The following is a 19,441-nucleotide window of genomic DNA, read 5'->3' on the forward strand; positions in this document are numbered from 1 at the left end:
ACACCATGGACGACAATCTGCTTACTGAAATTCCATGGGTTTAAGTGTGAATCTCATCCAGTAAATCCCCTCTCAAGAAAAATTCAGAATAATGTCTGACCATCTGGGCACTGCAGTCCAGCCAAGTTGACCCATAAAAGTAACCATCACATCCACTATAGTTTTTGAGCAAGATTATCAGCAGAACTGTCTCTGTCAAGAGTCAGTCAAGAGGTTAGGGAGGGACAAGTGGAGAAGGGGGCACCGGGAGGCAGGAATATCAAATGAAAAGCAGTTTCAAGAATCCAGGCAAGACACGAGGGCTTCCAGCAAAGAAGTTAACAGTGGTTAATGAGTCATTTTAATTTGTATATACTCAAAGGAAGTATGAATGGGCCCTGTGACTTGACAAAACCACACACACATACAGACACACACACCCCTTTATGAGAAGCTAGCATTTCCTCCCAGGACTCCAGCATAAAACAAAGGGAAGGAAGCTTTCTGCAGAGCAGAAAGGGACGGAAATGATGGAGCAGAGAGATACAGGGCGTGCGGCATTTCCCGCCTCAGAGCAGTCCTGCGCTGACTCTGGGTTACATTCACCCACTTCAAACTCTTTCCAACCCAGAGCCTCTCTAGGAGATAAATAAACCACAGCACAGATGTGGCAGAGTTGGTTAGCTGCCTCCCAAGACCCACGCTTCCCTCCGCCCTTAGAAACAAGCTGCTAGCTAAAACCCTCCAAGCCAAGCCTTTTTGCAGTCCCCGCGGCTGTGCCCAGGCTCAGTGGGAAAACACCTCTCGGCCTTCTCTGTTCAAAGGGAACCTCTGCTCGGCTGGCTTGAGCCTGAGATCAAGAGACTTAAGTTCAAATAATGAGCGGACGTGCAATGAAAGGGAAGCAGCGTGGTTCTCTGGGACTTTCAGGCAGACTCTTACGTTAGAAGGGGCATCCCTCCCTTCCCCTTCCTCTCCTCCAGTCTGAAACACAGAATGTGACGGCTGGAGCTATCTGGACCATGAAGGGACTTTTGAGGATAGGACTCACATGCTAGGATTGAGCAATAAAGATGAGGCTGGATCTCAGATGACCCTGGACTCACAGCATGAGTCGAGATTGCCTCATTCAGATCTTTTTTCATCTGGGGAGAAAAAAAGGATTCTTGTGTGTTTTGGCCACTGTTTTTAAGTCCTCTGTTACTTGCAGCAAAATGCGGTTTCCGTTTGATACAGCATGAGGCCATCATTTTGTGCATAGTTCAGCTCAGTTGCTCAGCCATGTCCGACTCTTTGCGACTCCATGAATCACAGCACACCAGGCCTCCCTGTCCATCACCATCTCCCGGAGTTCACTCAGACTCACGTCCATCGAGTCAGTGATGCCATTCAGCCATTTCATCCTCTGTCATCCCCTTCTCCTCCTGCCCCCAATCCCTCCCAGCATCAGAGTCTTTTCCAATGAGTCAACTCTTCGCATGAGGTGGCCAAAGTCCTGGAGTTTCAGCTTTTATAAATTTCAGAAATGTAGGCTGTAGAGGTTAATCTATGTATTTTCTTACAGGCTTGGGGTGGAGATGGGGCCAGACTGAAGAGGAACCTATATAAACTAATACAGTACACTTAATTTCCTTCCAACCACCACCCTCAAGAGAGCCCGCTACACATGCCTGCAGCTGCCCTGCTTGAGGGCCCAGGCCAGTATGAAAACAGCCCCCAGTTGTCTCTGTACCAAGAGAGCTGGCTTCAGCCTGAGATCATAGACCTAAATTCAAAGAAATGAGAGAACCTTGGAAGACACAGCATGATTTTTAGAAAGAAAAGAGGCCTGGCGCCATCTCTGCCGTATTGCTTCGCCAAGAGGCTGAGGAAGACACTTGAGACGTAACGAATCGATGAACACGTGGTATTTTTGTTTTTCACTTCCACTTAAACCGTTAATACGTCTCTGAAGTGAGGCTTCCTAGGTCAGCCGATCACCACCTTGAAAGTGAAAGTGTTAGTCGCTCAGTCGTGTCTGACTCTATGCGACCCCATGGACTGCCAGGCTCCGCTGTCCATGGGATTCTCCAGGCGAGAAGTCTGGAGTGGGTTGCCATTCCCTTCTTCAGGGGATCTTCCCAACCCAAGGATCAAACCTGGGTCTCCTGCACTGCAGGCGGATTCTTTACCAGGTGAGTCTCCCTAGAAGCCCCAGATCATTTCTTTAGTTGAAGCAGAAGCACTCTTTCCTCTATGAGGATGCACGCGTTCCCAAGGGCCTAAGTAAGTTCTAAATGGAAACATGAATAAACAAGCTAATGAATAAATGATTAAACTAACAAATAAAGGCACTCAAGACAGGGAAGGGGGGCAAGCCGGAGGGAGGCTGACCACGGACAGTGGCTGGGGAAGTCGGAGGAAGAACAGCTGGGAGCCCACCCAGCTCTGGAACGTCCCTCAGAGAAACCCAGCGGGTGTGGCCTCCCACGAACCCCCATGAAAGGCAGCGATCAAGCCAGGGAGGGTCGGGAGGAGACAGAGGGGCTTCGCTGGGGGGTCCAGGGGCTAACACTCCACACTCTCACTGCCTGGGGGACGAGTTTGGTCCCTGGTCAGGGAGCTAAGATTCTGCATGCCTCGTGGTGCAACCGTAAAACAAGAATTCAATATGAAAAAGTAAATATTAATAAATTTAAAAGAAAATTTTAAGGACAGAAAAAAATCTCAGACTCAGGCAGCTATCTGAGAAACCCCATTTCCTCCTAGAAGCACCAAAGGCTGGGCATGTTTTAGTTATTTGGAATCCTAACACGTGAGCCTGCCGGGTGGCAAGATGGGGACAAGCCTCCAAGGCTGTGAGCGCTGTGACTGCGGGGGCCCCAAGAACAGAGGCTGACTCTGAAACTACTCTATCCATCTGGCCGATGACTCAAACCACAACTCTCCTGCTCGGCAGGGCTGCCAGATTTAGCAAATAAAAACACCGAACTTCCAGGTCCACTTGAATTTCAGGTAAACAATCTGTTTCAGTGAAATGTGTCCCAAGTATTGCATCGGACAGAAAGATGCTTAAAAAAACAAACAAGGATTAGGAACTCAAACTGACCTGGGTGTCCTGTGTTCTTTCTGCTGACCCTACCCCTTTAGGGCTTAAACTTCACTAGAACCTTCCACCACGCATGAAAGGAAACTCGCCTGTGGCCTAGACAGCTCACCATCTCCTTCTCACTGTGACGGAGGTGGTTCCTTCACACACGTTTTAAGAAGCTCCCACTGTGTGATGAGCCCCAAGCTGGGACTCAGCCGCACCACCAGGCCCAGAGCAGAGCATCCCAAGCCATGCGGGTGTTTCCAAGCAAAAGGACTTGGACCGTAAACCTCGAAACCTCGTCAGTCATCAATGTCTCAGTGTGAATAAGCCCATCAGAGACTTAGATGGGAAGTCTTCCTGGAAGAGAAGCGTGGACATGAGGTCTTACTGGGAGAGAGGGAAGGGGAGAGGAAAGGAGCACTGAAGGGCAGGCAAGGGGCATCCCCAAGTGAGGAAAAGGTCAGTCAAATGCTCTAGAGGAACGATACCATTGGCTGGGGACCAAATCCTGTTGCCTGGCAACATAAAAGGCCTACTCACGTTGACAAAACTGGTAGCAAGAATACTCTGCTACCCATCAACTGAGAAGCCAGTCACCCTGCTGCTGCCTCCGAGGGAAGGCCCATGATTTACAGGAGGGGGCAGAGAAGACAGATGAGAAAAAGAGAACCATTCAAGGAGGCTCGTGGTTTCAGATTCAGCGCAGAACTCCACCCCCGCTGGTCTGCGGTGACAAACCGCAGCTGTCAGCTTCGAGCAGCACTTACGGGAAGCAGGCAGGCCTCAGTGAAAGGCCACTAGAGGAAAAGGGACAGTCCCCGGGAAGACCCCCGACCGACCAGGCGTTGGGGGACAGCGCTCTGGGGTCACAGCTTGCCACCAGCCCCGATCCTGGCTTCCTGCCACCCTACCAGGCAGGAAAGAGTCAAATGCAGGTAAAGATGGTCCTCGAACCATGGGAGACAAAACCTCAGGTCAGCCCCCTCCCTCCCAGCCATCAGCCAGGGGAGAACGTCCATCCGTCCATCCGACCGAGGCACGGCCAGGTCAGCAGGAGGGAGGGCAGCTCCAAGGGGAGTGGAGGGCATAGACCCTTCCCAAGAGAGCCTGGAGACCCGCTGTCCATCAGGAGTCTTCACCCTGGGTCAGGGGGGCCACTCCTCCTCCCCCCACCCCCCAACCCCATCCCGACAGGAGAGTCGAGGCTTCCCAAACACAGCTGCTCCTTCCCCGGAATCAGCCACCAGGAGTACAAGGCAGGACCTGGTCCTGCAGGCCCGGGAAGGTCAACAGCACACCCCCCGCCTGCTGTAAATCCCCAGCCCTCAGCCCGGGCGCCCGGGGGACGCGGTTCCCAGGACCCGGGTTGCAACCACCCCGTGGGAATGTGGCCAAGGACGTCAGTGACCCAGACCTCCTCACCCGGGCCCCCAGGGAGCACTGCCCACCCCAGGCAGACATGGGCTCAGCAGAAACACAAGCAAAGAGGACCCAGGGAGGCAGGACGGAAGGACACTGGGGTCCCAGTGGGGGAGGGAGTTTCAAAGGGCCCAGTCGTTGGCAAGGGCCCCCCAGTTACCCCAGGGCGGCAAAGGCAGCCCTGCAAGTCAATCGCTTCTCTTACCTGCTCCCCCTGGGACGTGCCAGGCTGTGCTCAGGCCTGCCCGCCGCCCCTAAATGCTGTTGAAGCGTCAGCAGTGGCCTGCCACCAGGAGGAGGGAGATGAGGGTTCAAACCTTCGAGTGTGGTCCAGACACTTTCCTTACCTCCCAGAGCCTCAGTCCCTGTCCCCTTCGCTGCCTGGCAAACCTGTGTAGCAGCTATGGGTTCATGCCCATAAGGGACCCACCCCTGGAGGCCTGGGAGCCCCGTAGATCCTAATAAAGGGGGGCTACAGGAGCCCTTGATTCACCCAACTTCTCTAAGCCTCAGTTTCCTCCTCTGCAAAATGTTTTTTAAACGTGCTACCTGGAGCTTGCGCAGCATTTGAGAAAGGGCCTGAGGTACAAAGAGCAACTCTCCTTCCCCTCCTCCCGCTGTCCTTGACCTCTGACCACACACCGTCCTCCAGGTAAGTGTCCCCTCCATGCTGCTGACACCCAGCCCCCACCATCCAGCCATCTCATCCTCTGTCATCCCCTTCTCCTCCTGCCCTCGATCTTTCCCAGCATCAGGTTCTTTTCCAATGAGTCAGCTCTTCAAATCAGGTGGCCAGAGTACTGGAGTTTCAGCTTCCGCATCAGTCTTTCCAATGGATATTCAGGACCGATCTCCTTTAGGATGGACTGGTTGGATCTCCTTGCACTCCAAGGGACTCTCAAGAGTCTTCTCCAACACCACAGTTCAAAAGTATCAATTCTTCGATGCTCAGCTTTCTTTATAGTCCAACTCTCACATCCGTACATGACCACTGGAAAAACCATAGCCTTGACTAGATGGACCTTTGCTGACAAAGTAATGTCTCTGCTTTTTAATATGCTGTCTAGGTTGGTCATAACTTTCCTTCCAAGGAGCAAGCATCTTTTAATTTCATGGCTGCAGTCACCATCTACAGTGATTTTGGAGCCCAAAAAAATAAAGTCAGCCACTGTTTCAACTGTTTCCCCATCCATTTGCCATGAAGTGATGGGACCAGACGCCATGATCTTCGTTTTCTGAATGTTGAGCTTTAAGCCAACCTTTTCACTCTCCTCTTTCACTTCCATCAAGAGGCTCTTTAGTTCCTCTTCATTTTCTGCCATAAGGGTGGTGTCATCTGCATATCTGAGGTGATTGATATTTCTCCTGGAAATCTTGATTCCAGCTTGTGCTTCTTCCAGCCCAGCGTTTCTCATGATGTACTCTGCATAGAAGTTAAATAAGCAGGGTGACAATATACAGCCTTGACGTACTCCTTTTCCTATTTGGAACCAGTCTGTTGTTCCCTGTCCAGTTTTAACCGTTGCTTCCTGACCTGCATACAGGTTTCTCAAGAGGTAATTCTCCACCTAGGGAAGGTCTTCTGCAAACAAAGCCAATGTCCAGATTTCCCAATAAAGAAGACACAGTGGGGATTAACATGGGAATTGAGGGTACTTGGCAGTTTCCCCTCATTGAAAACGTGATTTCCCTGCCGTTCAAGGTCCCAGCGCTCGCCCATCCCTTTGGGCTTGGAAGGCTTTCCATCAGGAACAGGTAAGGTAGCTGCCCTCTTCTTGCTCTCTGCCAGACTGCATCTTCACAAGCAACTGAGTTCTTACCTGCCCTGCCTGACGTCACCCTTCTATCAGCATCTTCCACATCCCCTGCCAACTAGCGGAGGACTGCTTGCCCCCATTGGGCATTTTTGAGGGTGGTGGTGGTGTTTTAGTTTTGTTTCTTAATGTAGCAGATGCACCTTAGAAAGATATTCTTTGATGGCAAAATACATCTGGGGCAATACCTTACATTCTTTTTCTTTCATCCAATGCTTTACAGGAACTAACTTACAATCATCGTGCTAAACTGCAAAAATGGCCGTAACCCTTTGCAGGTGCCTTGCAGATGGAGTCTGTCTTTTCCCCACCTCTTGCATTTGGACGGGCCATGTGACTTACTCTGACTAATACATTAACAGATGCGATGCAAGCAGAGGCCTGAAAAGGGGCTGCCCTTTCTGCTCCTGGGGTCTCAAAGAGTCGGACCCGACTGAGCGGCTTTCACTCACACTCACTCCCTTTCTGTTCCTAGGATCCCAGCACCATATGAAGAAGCCTGCACTAGCCCGTTGGATAAGGTGCCTGTCGGCCAGCCACCCAATACCTCAGCTGACAACCAGCCAACTCCGTGACAGATAAAGCCATCCCAGGGGCCTCCCTGATGGTCCAGCAGCTAAGCATCTGCCTTGCAATGCAAGGGACACTGGTTCAATCTCCGGCCCGGGAAGATCCCACATGCTGCAGCGCAAGTAAGCCCGTGTGCCGCAGCTACTGAGCCTGCATTCTAGAGCCCGTCCTGCACAACAAGAGGAGTCAGGGCTGTGAGGCGCTCTTACACTGCAAAGAAGAGCAGCCACCACTGGCCACAACTGGAGAAAGCCCGCCTGCAGCGCAATCCAGCACAGCCAAAAAGTAAATAAACCTTTTACAGAGCAACCAACCACCGGCCAACCCATCGGCTGACTGTATACTCATGAGATCAGCCAAAGGCTGAGATCAGAAAACTGCCCAGCAAAACCATCAGATAAATACATGTATAAAGCCACTGAGTTTGGTTTGTTTCACAGCAAAAGCTAACTGATACACAACTCCATTTTTCTTTTGACCACGCTGTACAGCATGCAGGGTCTTAGTTCCACGACCGGGAGTGAACCCAAGCCACCTCCACTGGCAGCTGGGAGTCTTAAGCAGTGGACCCCCAGAGAAGTCCCTACAGCTCCATTTTAGAGATGAAGACACTGAGGCACCAACATTAGGCAGCCTGCCCAGATCCCACAGCTATTACGTGGTAAGCTGGGATTCAAAGCCAGGCAGTCTGGCTCGGAGGCCAAGCTTTGCCAGCTGTCCTACAGTTAAGTCAGCTAAGCTTCAAACATTTCCCCTCCCACTACCCTCCCCAAAGGAGGTTAAAGGACTGGACGTGGGCCCCGTAAATACAAAACGGGCAACTGTCAGCACTGAATGACCCTGACTACTTTGCATCTGTGCTGCACTTCAGAGCTGCAAAGTCTCCTGACACACTCGAACCATTTCAAAAATAACAAAGGTGGCCTGAAGGTTTGCAATCACAGGACTGGATCTGACTCACGGGAAGGAAATGAGCTGAATGGCTAACACAGCGTGGTCTACACAGGCAGTGGGAATATCATTCAGCCTCAAAAAGGGATGAAACTCCAACACAGCCACCACGGATAAGCCTTGAAGACACGATGCTTAAGTGAAAAAAAAGCCAGTCACAGAAGGCCAAACTCTGCACCAGTCTTCTTTCCTGGGGTACTTGGAGGGGTCACGACCACAGGCAGAGAAAGCAGAATGGTGGTCGTCAAAGGCTGGGGCAAGGGTGTGGTGGGGAGTGACTGTTTACAAAGTGCAGGCTACACCTCGGGAAAATGATAAAGTTCTAAAGATGGACGGTGCTGAGCGCTGCCCAACAGTAAGAATGTACTTAATGTTACTGAAATTGTGCACGTGAAAATAGCTAAAACGGTAAAACCTATGCCAAATGCAGTTTACCGTAATTTTTCAAGAAGGGAAACTATAACAAGGGTTGGGACGGGCAGTGACGATATGATAGGCTTGGGGCCACTGTTAGACTATTTAGACACCAAGGAGCAGAGGAAGCATGAAAGCGTCGTTCAGGGCCGAGTCACAGGGCTCCACCCCTCGTCTGGACGTCCCGGTCACACACGGAAGGCTAGACGGGCTGGCAGATACGTCAAAGCCACCGTAAAGACAAGCTCTGGCTCACAGACAAAAACCCTCAAATAAATCAAAGTCTGTTTCCTGCCCCGGCTCAACCCAGGGAAAAAAAAAAAAAAAAGTGTCCTGCTGCCTCTAGCAGAACCCAGATTAGGTTCCCAAGATCACAGGGCTGGATCTGACTCATGGTAGGAAAATGAGTTGACATCAGGAACAATAAAGTCAGTGCAAATTACTGATGAGCAGACACAATTTCTAATGGCCCAACAACCACAGATCTTTGCAAACTCTTTTTGGAAAACCAAGCTGTATATAAGTCCCTTTATAAATCTCCGTTGTTCCCCTGAGACTATGGATAGATGGATGGATACAAGCATTCCAGACATCATAAAACCATAAACAGTATTACCTCTTTTTTATTTTCAAGAAAAATTGTGTGTATGTGTTAGTCACTCGGTCATGTCTGACTCTGCGACCCCACAGTCGCCAGGGTCCTCTGTCCATGGGATTCTCCACAGAAGAAAAAGGACATATATAAATATTAACAGGAGGTATGGGGACTTATTTTCTTCTGAATTTTCTAAAAAAAAAAATTTTTAATGAAGCCTAAGGTCACATGGGGGCTCCCCGGGTGGCTTAGTGGAGTAAAGAACCCGCCTGCCAATGCAGGAGATGCGGGTTTGATCACTGGGTCGGGAAGATCCCTGGAGTAAGAAATGGCAACCCACTCCAGGACTCTTGCCTGGGAAATCCCATGGACAGAGGAGCCTGGTGGGCTACAGTCCATCGGTTTGCAAAAGAGTCGGACACGACTTAGGGACTAAACAACAATAACAAGGTCATACAGGGATTCCGTCATCAGATATTACCTTATTTAAGTCATAAGAGGGGCTTCGCTCGTAGCTCAGCTGGTAAAGAATCTGCCTGCAATGCAGGAGACCCCGGTTTGATTCTTGGGTCGGGAAGATCCACTGGAGAAGGGATAGGCCACCCACTCCAGTGTTCTTGGGCTTCCCTGGTGGCTCAGCTGGTAAAGGATCTGCTTCTAATGCGGGAGACCTAGGTTCGACCCCTGGGTTGGGAAGACCCCCTGGAGAAGGGAATGGCTCCCCACTCCAGTATTCTTGCCTGGAGAATTTCATGGACTGTATATAATCCATGGGGTCTCAAAGAGTCAGACATAACTGAGCAACTTTCACTTCATTAAGGCTGAAGGACACCTCCTAACGCTCATGGTCTGTGACCATCACTGTTCCCACAGCGATGAGGATGCTGAGGCTCTGAAGGTGCCTTATAACACACACTTGGAGGAGATGCTCTGAAGGCATCTCTGACACCATTGCCGCTACACACAGTCAGAGCGGCTTGTAAACAGATACAGGGGCGGAGGTGAGAGCAGAGGGAGAGAACAGGGAGCCCCACTTCGCAGTAGCTGGAGGCAGGCCTGCCCCCTTCGCCACCAGGAAGGTCTGAGGACACAGACGCACAGACAGACCCAGCCACCTGGCCAAGCCCAGATGGCCCACCGTCCACAGAGATGAAAGAAGTCAGTTCCTTGGCCAGAGACCAAGGTCCCCGGAAGCTGAGGTGCAGGGGACTCTTCGAGCCTTCTCTGCCCTTCTTCCTGCCCACTTGTAAGGAGGAAGGAACTTGCGGAGGGGGTGGTTTGCAGGCATAAAGCTGGGCAGGATTCCCCGACATTCATCTTGGGCTCTGCCAGCTGATGGAGAGCGCTCAGCCCCAGGGTCTGTACCGTGTCATGAGGCCTGACAACTGCACGGCTTGCCCACGGGACTCAGTCACCACGGGACCACGGCTCTCACCGGCCAAGAGATGAGAGGAAACACAAAGCCACGATTCACGACTGGCCAGCAGGAGTGCCCGCCCAACCCAGCTCCCCGCTATCTTCCATCTAAGAGGACTGGGCGCAGAGAAAAGGGAGTGGTGTGAAATCTATTCCAGGTGCGTCAAAGCCAACTGGGGACTCACCCACCAAATCAGACTTGGATCAGCCCAACCCAGATGGAGCCGGATCTGCCAGTCGGCTCACCTAGCCACACGGCAGGGGAGAAGCTGCGAGGAACGCAACAGTCAAAAAGGAAAGCTCGGCATGTCAAGGGAGGGCTGGGAGGAACATCTGGTCAACCGCTCCTTCACTTACTGGCTCATTTGCTCCTTCTGAATGCTGGCACTGCAGACATGGAAACGACCCAAGCAGACCACAAATTCTCTAAGTCTGGTAGTGGGATTTCACTACCATAAACAAGTGGATGGTAAGAGGTCACAGGGTGAGAACTGCTGTGGAGAAAAGGCCTATCAAGGAACAGGGTTTGGGGTGATGGAGATGGTGGGCTGGCAGTTATCATTCCAATGTGAGCCCAGAAAGGCCTCATTGATTAAAAAGAAAAGAAAGTGAAGTCGCTCAGTTGTGTCCAACTTTTTGTGATCCCGTGGACTGTAGCCTACCAGACTCCTCCGTCCATGAGATTCTCCAGGCAAGAGTACTGGACTGCGTTGCCACTTCCTTCTCCAGGGGATCTTTCCGACCCAGAGATCAAACCCGGGTCTCCCACATTGCTAGTGGATTCTTTACCCTCTGAGCCACCATGAAGTGCCATCTGAACAGAAGCCTGAAGGAGATGGGATGGACCAGGCAAATCCTGCCGTTAAGACAACACACAGAGGGACGCGCAAGTTCAAAGACTCTGAGACAGGATGAGGTTTGGCATCAGCTCAGCCAGAGGAGGTCACCGCCCATCAGCCAGGGCTGACAACCTGAAGGGCCCACCTCAGAGGCCCCTGAACACAGAGGTCCCTTCAGCAGTTCCGCTCCAAAATCTCAGTGCTGGGGACCCAGTGGGGAAACTCCCAGTGGGGACGCCACTACCAAGGGTCCAAGGGGATGCTTTCACAGGCCCCTGCAAAGTCCCCCGACGGCATGGGGACCTCTGGGGCCTCAAAAGGCCCAAGGATTCAAGTGATGGAACCTTTCAGAAGAGGGGATTTCGTGCCCTCCTCAGGACTGACCCAATGTTTATAGTATCAGAAACGTCTCCTCCAATTTAAACAGAACCCTTCACCCTACGAGGTCAAGACCACTACCACCCTGGGACATGGTGGGTGAGACCCGTCCCCCAATAGGGGGCACCTTGAAGGCTGTGACACAGGGCACCCTGGAGGGGGGATGCCTCAAGGTGGGAGCTTCTGGGGACTGGTGAGCACCTTCTGGAGAAGGACTTCTCCCTGGAAAGCTGAGGGCCCAGGTGGAGCACAGAGGGAGGAGGAGAGCAGAGTGGCTGAGACGCAGGCTTCTCGCAGGCCAAGGCGCCCGGGCCCTGTGACGTCACACAGCCCAAGGGCAGCAGGCCAGGGAAGGGCGTGTTTCAGGCCGCTCCGTCCAGGAGCCAAGGCAGCGTCTGCATCAGGTTCCAAGCAGAAAGCTCGGCTCAAGGTGCGGAGCTGCAAAACCCAAGCCTGCAGCGAGGATCTGGGCAGAACCACCAAACATCCAAGGGCTCCCCGATGAGATGTCTGCGGGGCACCTGGAGCAGGGCCAGGGAGAGGGATGCCCACGTCCTGGCCCCGGGTCCTCCGTGGCTCGTCTTACTGCATCCCTGGGGCTCGCCTTCCCAAGGGCTCCCCTTCACCTGCTGCCTCCCCACCTCCGGGCCCAACAACACGCGTTGCACACTCAGAGGGGGCTCACAGGGGCACCCGCCCTCGCCGAGCGTCGGGTTACAGGCAGAGACTCGGGGAGGCAGCATCTTCCATCACCAAACGCGTGGCAGGGACAGGACCTCACTATGGACCAACTCCTGAGCCCTGGGGGTGAGCTGGCCGGCTCTGCCGTGTTGGGAGCTCTCTTCCTTCCTATTCCTGGAGCCTCGACCTGACCCCAGGAGGTCCTCACACCATGATGATCCGCAAGGACGCCCTCTGAAGCCGGCACCCCCAGCGGCCGCCCCCCTTTCTGGTCTCGGGGCCTCTGTCGCCTGTCTGTGCTCTCGGGACAAAGAAACAATGTTTCAAGAGAGGGAAATGGTCAGCTCCTCCCGAACCTGGAAGGAGAATTCGACGGAAGGAGCGTTCTTCCTGGGGCTGACAGGCAGTCACTAGAGAAGCAAAGGACAAGCCAGATGTTCTAATCATAGCCTCCCATCCACATGAGCTGGCCTGGCAGCCTGGGAAGTGGACCAGGTACCAACTCCAGCAGCGAGGCACTGCCCAGTGACCCTGCTCAGTTGTGTGACTCTTTGCGATCCCGTGGACTGTAGCCTACCAGGCTCCTCCATCCATGGGATTTTCTAGGCAAGAATACTGCAGTGGGTTGCGATTTCCTTCTCCAGAGAGAAGAGCTTTACCATCTGAGCCACCAGGGATGTAATAATACATTGTTAAAAGCTCAGTCACGTCCGACTCTTTGATACTGGAGTGGGTAGCCTATCCCTTCTCCAGGGGATCTTCCCAAGCCAGGAATCAAACCAGGGTCTCCTGCATTGCAGGCGGATTCTTTACCAACTCAGCTATCAGGGAAGCCACTGGTGGCGACATCCAAACACCAGCACCCACACGGCATTAACAGCACAGAGAGCAGGAATGAAGGCAGGCTGTGGGGTGAGAAAACAAGGCACCATCTCCAAACGCGCCTCCTGACGAAGTCAGGGCTCTCCTGTGCCCCGGCCTTCAGCAGCGGGGCCTGGAGGTCAGAGGTGCCCATAGCCCCGGGCAGGGCAACAGGCAGACCGGGCGCTTACCTGCCTCGCCACCCTCCGAGCCTCCCAGTAGGGCTTCGAGTCCTCCACGGCCTTGCCGATCTTCTTCACCAGCTCATCCAGCTTCACCGTCGCTTCCACCAGGACGGAGCGGAACTTCTGACGGATGTCCTGCAGACAGGAAATTGAGGACAGAGTTCAGGCTTAAGGAGCCTGTGGAAATCCACTCGACTTCCCCAGAAGCATCCGGAAGGGCCTCCACTTGACCGGGAAGCCTGTGTGTACAAGCCCGTGTCAACAACAACAACAGCCCCCGAGAGAATCTGGTGTGATACTGCCAGCGTCCCAGCACCTGTGCCGGCTGGTATGGCAGCCCCCCAGCTGTACGTGGCTACTGAGCACTTGACTCTGGCTAGCGAGACGGACAGAAGGAGATTTTCACTTGTTTCATTTTATTTAGATATGCTTAAACAATCAATGAGGCCATGACCACCGTATCAGACAGAGCGGGTTAGACCGCAAAGCTCTGTCCAGGGGAAGATGCCTAACCCGGTCACCCCGGCAGTTTCAGCCCAAGATGATGGCAGCATTCGTCACGCGCCCATGACGTCCCCAGTCCTGTGACACGGTCAACACTCAACAGTGCGTGCCAACTTCCGGCAGGCCAGATCCCGGGCTCTGCCTTGGGCTTGGCCTCTGCCTTCAGGACGCCTCCAGCACGGGGGGGTGAGATGGGGATAAACACAGCCCACCCCCAGAGAGTGTGCGAGGATGGGACCGGCACAGCTGGCATGGGCCCCAGGACCCAGAGCCTCAGCAGGCCAGGTAAGGGGGCGGGAGACTCGCCCATAGAGGGGGACTCATGGGGAGCTCCCAGGCGTACCATCTGCACGGAGGCCTGCAGCACGGATGGGAGGAGGGAAACACTGAGTCCAGAGCAGCAACAGAGCCACGCCCACAGCGGAGGGGAGGGATCGGGCTGGCATTTTCCAGAGACTGCAGGAAGCTGGACGTCCAGAATGTGGGGAACGGCCAGAGATGAGGGCGGCCACCCCCTCCAGAGACACTACAAGCCATGTGGGCCTGGACAGGTGTCTGGGAGAGGGGAACGGGGGGTGGGCAGCACCAGACTTCACCGCACCATCAAAGTCAGGAAACCAGGTCCACGGATCCCCCGAGGAGGAGAAGAATCACAAAGACAGTCTGGTTCCAGCTCTAGGAAGACACTGGAAGGGTCAGTCTGGTCTTCAGAGAGCCAGTCCCCTCCACCCTTCCTCCCCCGGGGAGCTGGCCTGGCACGGCCACAGCCTGGGGAATCTGTGTGCATCAGAGGGGCGACGTGGGTGCTGGGAGAGGAGGAACAGCACATGCTCACCAGCCGCGGGGGGCCCCCAAGAGCAGCCGGCCACCCCGCTGGTACACACGTGTGCGTCACTGGCTGCAAAGGGGCTGCCTCACTATCTGAAGACTGCTTCTAAGCAGAAGATTATATGGACCTCGTGGGTCACTGGGATAGCTCACGGGGGGTCAGGAAGGCCCTGATCACGCCTAACTTGCTCTCCCCGCATCATTTCGCGCTTGAGCTTTCTAGGTGGGTTTGAAACATACGAACATGGCCTTTGTCTTACACGAGTGTCTCAGCCCCTGGGCATCCCCCCCATCCTGTACCCGGGGTCCCTCCCCCCAGTCCTGTGTCCTCATCATCAGAAGCTGCTCCGCCTCCCCTCTTCTCTGACCAGGTCTGCAGTCACGTGCTTCAGCTACAGCTGCTGAGGACAGAACAAGCTAGACTTGTCCTCCAGAGGACACACCGCGCACGCGCGCGCGGGGAGCCTGGGGACAAGCAAAGCCCTGCTGAGCTGCTGTCGGGCTTGACTTGCAGTCCGTGGGAGGCAACGTGTTGGCTGCAGCTCCAGACTTTCAGCAGAGAGACGGAGCTAAACCGGGTTAAACCTCTTTCTGCAAGCTCCGATCGAGTCACTTCTTTACGCATCGTTTTTATTACCTATAAAATGGTTCTTTTCCATCTCATAGGGAGGGCTGTTAGCTCCTAAGAGCTAACACCTACATCGGGCAACACAGGGCCCCCATTCCTACCTGGCAACCAGGGGCTAGAAGTAGAGGAGAAGGCACCCCTTAGAGACGGTCCTTTCCAGCCCCGTGCCCTGTGCCTGAGCCACAACCAGCCTGATTCAACCGCTGACCTCCCCTCCCAGCCCTCGGAGACTTCTGACTGCCCAGAGCTACTCCAGGCACCAGTGACTGTAACAGCTGGGTGCCTAACAGCTAGCTCCTGGGCACACAGTAGGTACTCAATAAATGCACACAATGGTTTTTCTCCCCCCGGCATAAATATAGACCCATGATTCTACAAGGCGGTGGCTCTGAGGGGCAGCTGACCCAGGGGAAGAAAACCTGCTTCGCAGACACATCCACACACACAACTGCATCTCCAGGCCACAGGCAGGAAAACCGGGGCCCAAATCAGTCGGCACGTAACCGGGGGTGGGTGAGAGATGGCGGGTCACACCATCTCTCTCCATCCTCTCTGGGAACTGAGAGTCGGGCCCCAAACCAGGAGCCCACGGACCCACAGGCTTCGTGCCCTTGGCTGTATGCTATATACTAAATGGAAAATTTACATAATTTATCCATTTCAGGAAAACTCAGATAATTTTATTTTAATTTAGATTCCAAAGTCCTCGTAAAAAAACAAAATTTATATTTTTTTTAAATCAGATGATCAGGCAACACTGGGCCCCCATTCCTACCTGGCAACCACTGGTTAAAAGTGGAGAAGACACCGCTTAGAGACGGTCCTCTCCGGTCCCCAGGCCCTGTGCCTGAGCCACGCCCAGCCCGCTTCACCCACTGACCTCCCCTTCCCAGCCCTCAGAGACTTCAGATTTGCCCAGAGCTACTCCAGGCACCAGCGATTATAATATAAGCCACCTACCCGCGTGACAGGGCATGCTGGGAGCAGATGGCCAGCCTCCCATGGGGCAGCCACAGATGCTGTTACCCGCCGTGTGTGCAGTCACTAACAACCCTACCAGCTAAGGCGCTTCGGTCGCTCTTTCCTTTAACTGAAGCACAGCTGACTTTCAGGGTTGTGCTCGCTTCAGGTATACAGCACAGCGATCGAGTGGTGCCCACCTATCTCTTCTTCCCAGACCCTTCTCCATTCTAGGTTCCTACACGATACCGAGTACAGTTCCCCGAGGGCCATGGGCGTGATCCACACTGTACCAAGAGGGAAACTGAGGCGCAGCGTGACCAGGGAGCCTGCCCAAGCTCACAAAGCTGGGAAACGGCAGCGCCAAGATTTGACTCTAGACTTCCTCAAGTGGTAAATAAATAAGCACCACCTAGTGTGATAGGTACTAAAGACCTCGGCCTACACGCTGCAGCAGACACACCCAAGACGGCCACACCCAGAGAGAGTCATCCCAGCCGGGGCTTGGAGAGAGGGGGATTTCACCAGAGAGAGAGGGGGCATCGCAGCTGAAGGACCAGCAGAGCCAAGGGCAGCGGACGGGAGGGCTGGCGGGAGGAAGGCCACGGGAGCCACTCCCAGGCTCTGACCTCGATCCCACGTGCATGGGGAGACTGGGTAGGTTTCTCAAGTGAGCCTCCGTTTACCCCCCAAGCGCCTGCCGTCAGTGATGCCTGAACACCACTCTGCCTCTTCCCTGGGGGGCCCGTGGTTAAGAATCCACACTTATATCACAGGGAGGGCAACGTGTGATCCCTGGTCGGGGAACTAAGATCCCACAGGCTGTAAGACCAATAAATAAATAAATGGATACGGACAGAAAAGAGTTGTTGTTTTGTTTTTTTTTTTTAAAGAAAAGTAAACCTCGGGACCCTGAACAGAACTTTCCAGGCCGCAACAATGTACACGCTGAAGGCTGATTGCAACTTGGTCCTGCCGGGAGGAAGAGGGGCGGGGCAGAGGAGGAAGGAGGCTGGAGCCTCCTCTTCCACAGCGGCATGGTGGGGTAAGAACTGAAACGAAAACATCAAGAAGCAGCCACGCAAAGCCTGCTGTTTAGAGTGACGGAAGTAAATACCTAAATTATCAGCTAAAATACGTTAAATGGATCAATTGAACTGCCTCTATGAGAGGGAAATACGGGGCTGGGGTGGGAGGATCGGATGCTAGTTGGGACGGGTTGTTTTGTCTTGTTTTTTTGCCCTTTTAAAAATTTGTAGGAAATTATCACAGTGTATTTGTAAGCAGTGACCATCAAAGGCTGCTGAGTCCAAGAGATATCATTTGACATTAGCGTCTCCCTCCATCAAAGAGGCTGTGCTGCCAGGGATGATGACGCAGGGTTGGCTAGGAGCCAAACAACAACAACTATTCATCCAAGACGTGTTGTGTTAAGCGCTCAACACAAAGCCAGCCTTCTCCCTAATGAAAGAGAGCGGGCCTAGTTCTTCCACCATTCCAGAGGGGCACAGCTGTCCGAGTAATAATTCACCATAAAATCCTGAGGTGTGGGAGCCCACAAAACCAACATCTTCCCTGCTTACCCACCATAACAGCCCTGATTTTAATGGACCTCACCCTGGTCTCAGAACTGATCCCATGCCTGGCCATCAGTACAGGATACTTCAGTGATTGTTAAGGGAAGGCATGGGATCCATCAGAATCAGTAAGGTTTCATTCTGGGACTTTTCTGAAACTGTTAAAAGGAAACTTTTTGTACTGAGATGGCTGAGAAGTCGGAATAAAAGCTGGAGCAGATGGCAGCCACCCTGGCACCATGAGGGGAGAGCCCACCAGAGGTAGGGAGGGAAGGCGTCCTAATGAAACTTTGAGCTTTTGGACCTAGCAATGCTTCATAGTCTAACCCTAAACTCCACTTCCCCCGAGCCAAAATGGTACACACAGAAACACACAATCGTCACCCCTGTTTAATGTTTTCATCTAGTTGGAACTGGATCTCTGTCCTTTGCAACCGAACTAAGTCTCTTAAAAAAAAATACTGAAAACTACCGTATGCCTTAAGGTAGCCATGCTAATGTACTCAGGGAGGGGAAGGTCAATCACAGTCTGTAAGTGGCAAAGTTCTGTAAATACAGGTAATTGCTGGAGGGCTTCTGCCCCAGATGGTAAAGCCACACGCACAAGGAGCTTCTGGGGAACTTAATTCGACCCATTCTGTAGAAAGAATTTCTCTCTCTAGCGCTCTTTTTCTTCCCCCAATTCATCTTAAAGCCAGCTGGCCACAACTGAACTTGTACTTTTTGCCTTATTTCCTAGTTCGAGAAAGGACTCCACCATGGTTCTCTGTCATCGACAATTACAAGCAATGTGTCTCCCAAGATCAGAGTTGGGGCTGCTTCCTGGGGTGTCCAGGGAGGAGAGCCAACTGTTTTCCCTGCGCTAAGTGACCCACGGATAAGTTCAGATGACATCTCTGGAGAATGAGCAGACCTTTCACCAGTCAAGAAACATGAGCCACACACCGGCCAGGGGTGTTTACCAGCGGGTTCTTTTTTAGATCAGCATTTGAAGGAGTTCTGAGCCATCCCTTGGCTTGGATGAGACCTCAGAGCTTCCGGTCTGAAAACTGTGCCACGTCCATTAGGTGACTCAGCCTGAGGGCAGTTTATCCAAGCAAAGAACTGCGGAGGGCGGCACAGTCTCCCCGTGTGAACGTGTCAGTGTGTCAGAAGCACGGCCCTGGACCAGACAAGAAACCCCGCCACACGAAGCCTGCACCACGGCGCCTGGGAAGCGGCGCGCAGGGTGGTCACAACCGGGGACAAGCCCTTTTTTCTGGCCAATCCAGCCACCTAAGCCTCAATGATCTCGCCTGGAAGCTGAGAAGGGCAGCCTCTCCCCTTCACAAAGGCCTCCCCAGAACCTAGCGAGGTGAGCAAAGGACATCAGGTTTTAAAAATAACTGTCCTACAAACTAAAGTCACCAAACTTCAAAAGGTCCCAGGGCATGCCCCTTATAAACACACTGCTCTCTGCTTGTGGAAAGATTTCGCAGGCATGCTCCGAGCCTCACAAAGACTCTGCAGGACAGCATGGCCAGGCTCAGCAAGAAGATCCGAAATCCCCAGATAAGAGACCTCGGCCCGGGAGGAGGGCTGGCCTGGCCCGAGGTCTCGCACAGGGAGTGTCTGTCTACAGAGCATCCACAGACCCCACCTGGCTTTCCCTCCCCCGAGGTTCTCAAAGTTTGGTCCAGGGAACACAGAGGTAGGGGTCGGGGGTTCCCGGAGACCTTTTCTGGGACTCTGCTTGGTCAAAATCATTTTCATAATTAAATTCAGTTTAA

General features: G+C 53.2%; 1 protein-coding gene and 1 long non-coding RNA gene across 2 annotated transcripts in view; one reads left to right on the plus strand and one right to left on the minus strand.

Moving 5' to 3' along the window:
• Positions 1-19,441, minus strand: part of SH3BP5 (SH3 domain binding protein 5) — a 70,165-nt gene that overhangs the window by 29,058 nt on the left and 21,666 nt on the right. Inside the window, exon 3 of the mRNA XM_027961858.3 lies at positions 13,182-13,310. Coding sequence (XP_027817659.2) covers positions 13,182-13,310 — 129 coding nt within the window. The remainder of the gene's footprint in view (positions 1-13,181; positions 13,311-19,441) is intronic.
• On the plus strand, positions 1,483-7,268 carry LOC132657514 (uncharacterized). The gene is made up of 2 exons (XR_009595843.1): positions 1,483-2,153; positions 3,109-7,268. It is a non-coding gene; the product is annotated as an uncharacterized LOC132657514 (long non-coding RNA).

The sequence above is a fragment of the Ovis aries genome, chromosome 1 (genome assembly GCF_016772045.2).
Source record: "Ovis aries strain OAR_USU_Benz2616 breed Rambouillet chromosome 1, ARS-UI_Ramb_v3.0, whole genome shotgun sequence".
Taxonomy (NCBI): Eukaryota; Metazoa; Chordata; class Mammalia; order Artiodactyla; family Bovidae; genus Ovis; species Ovis aries.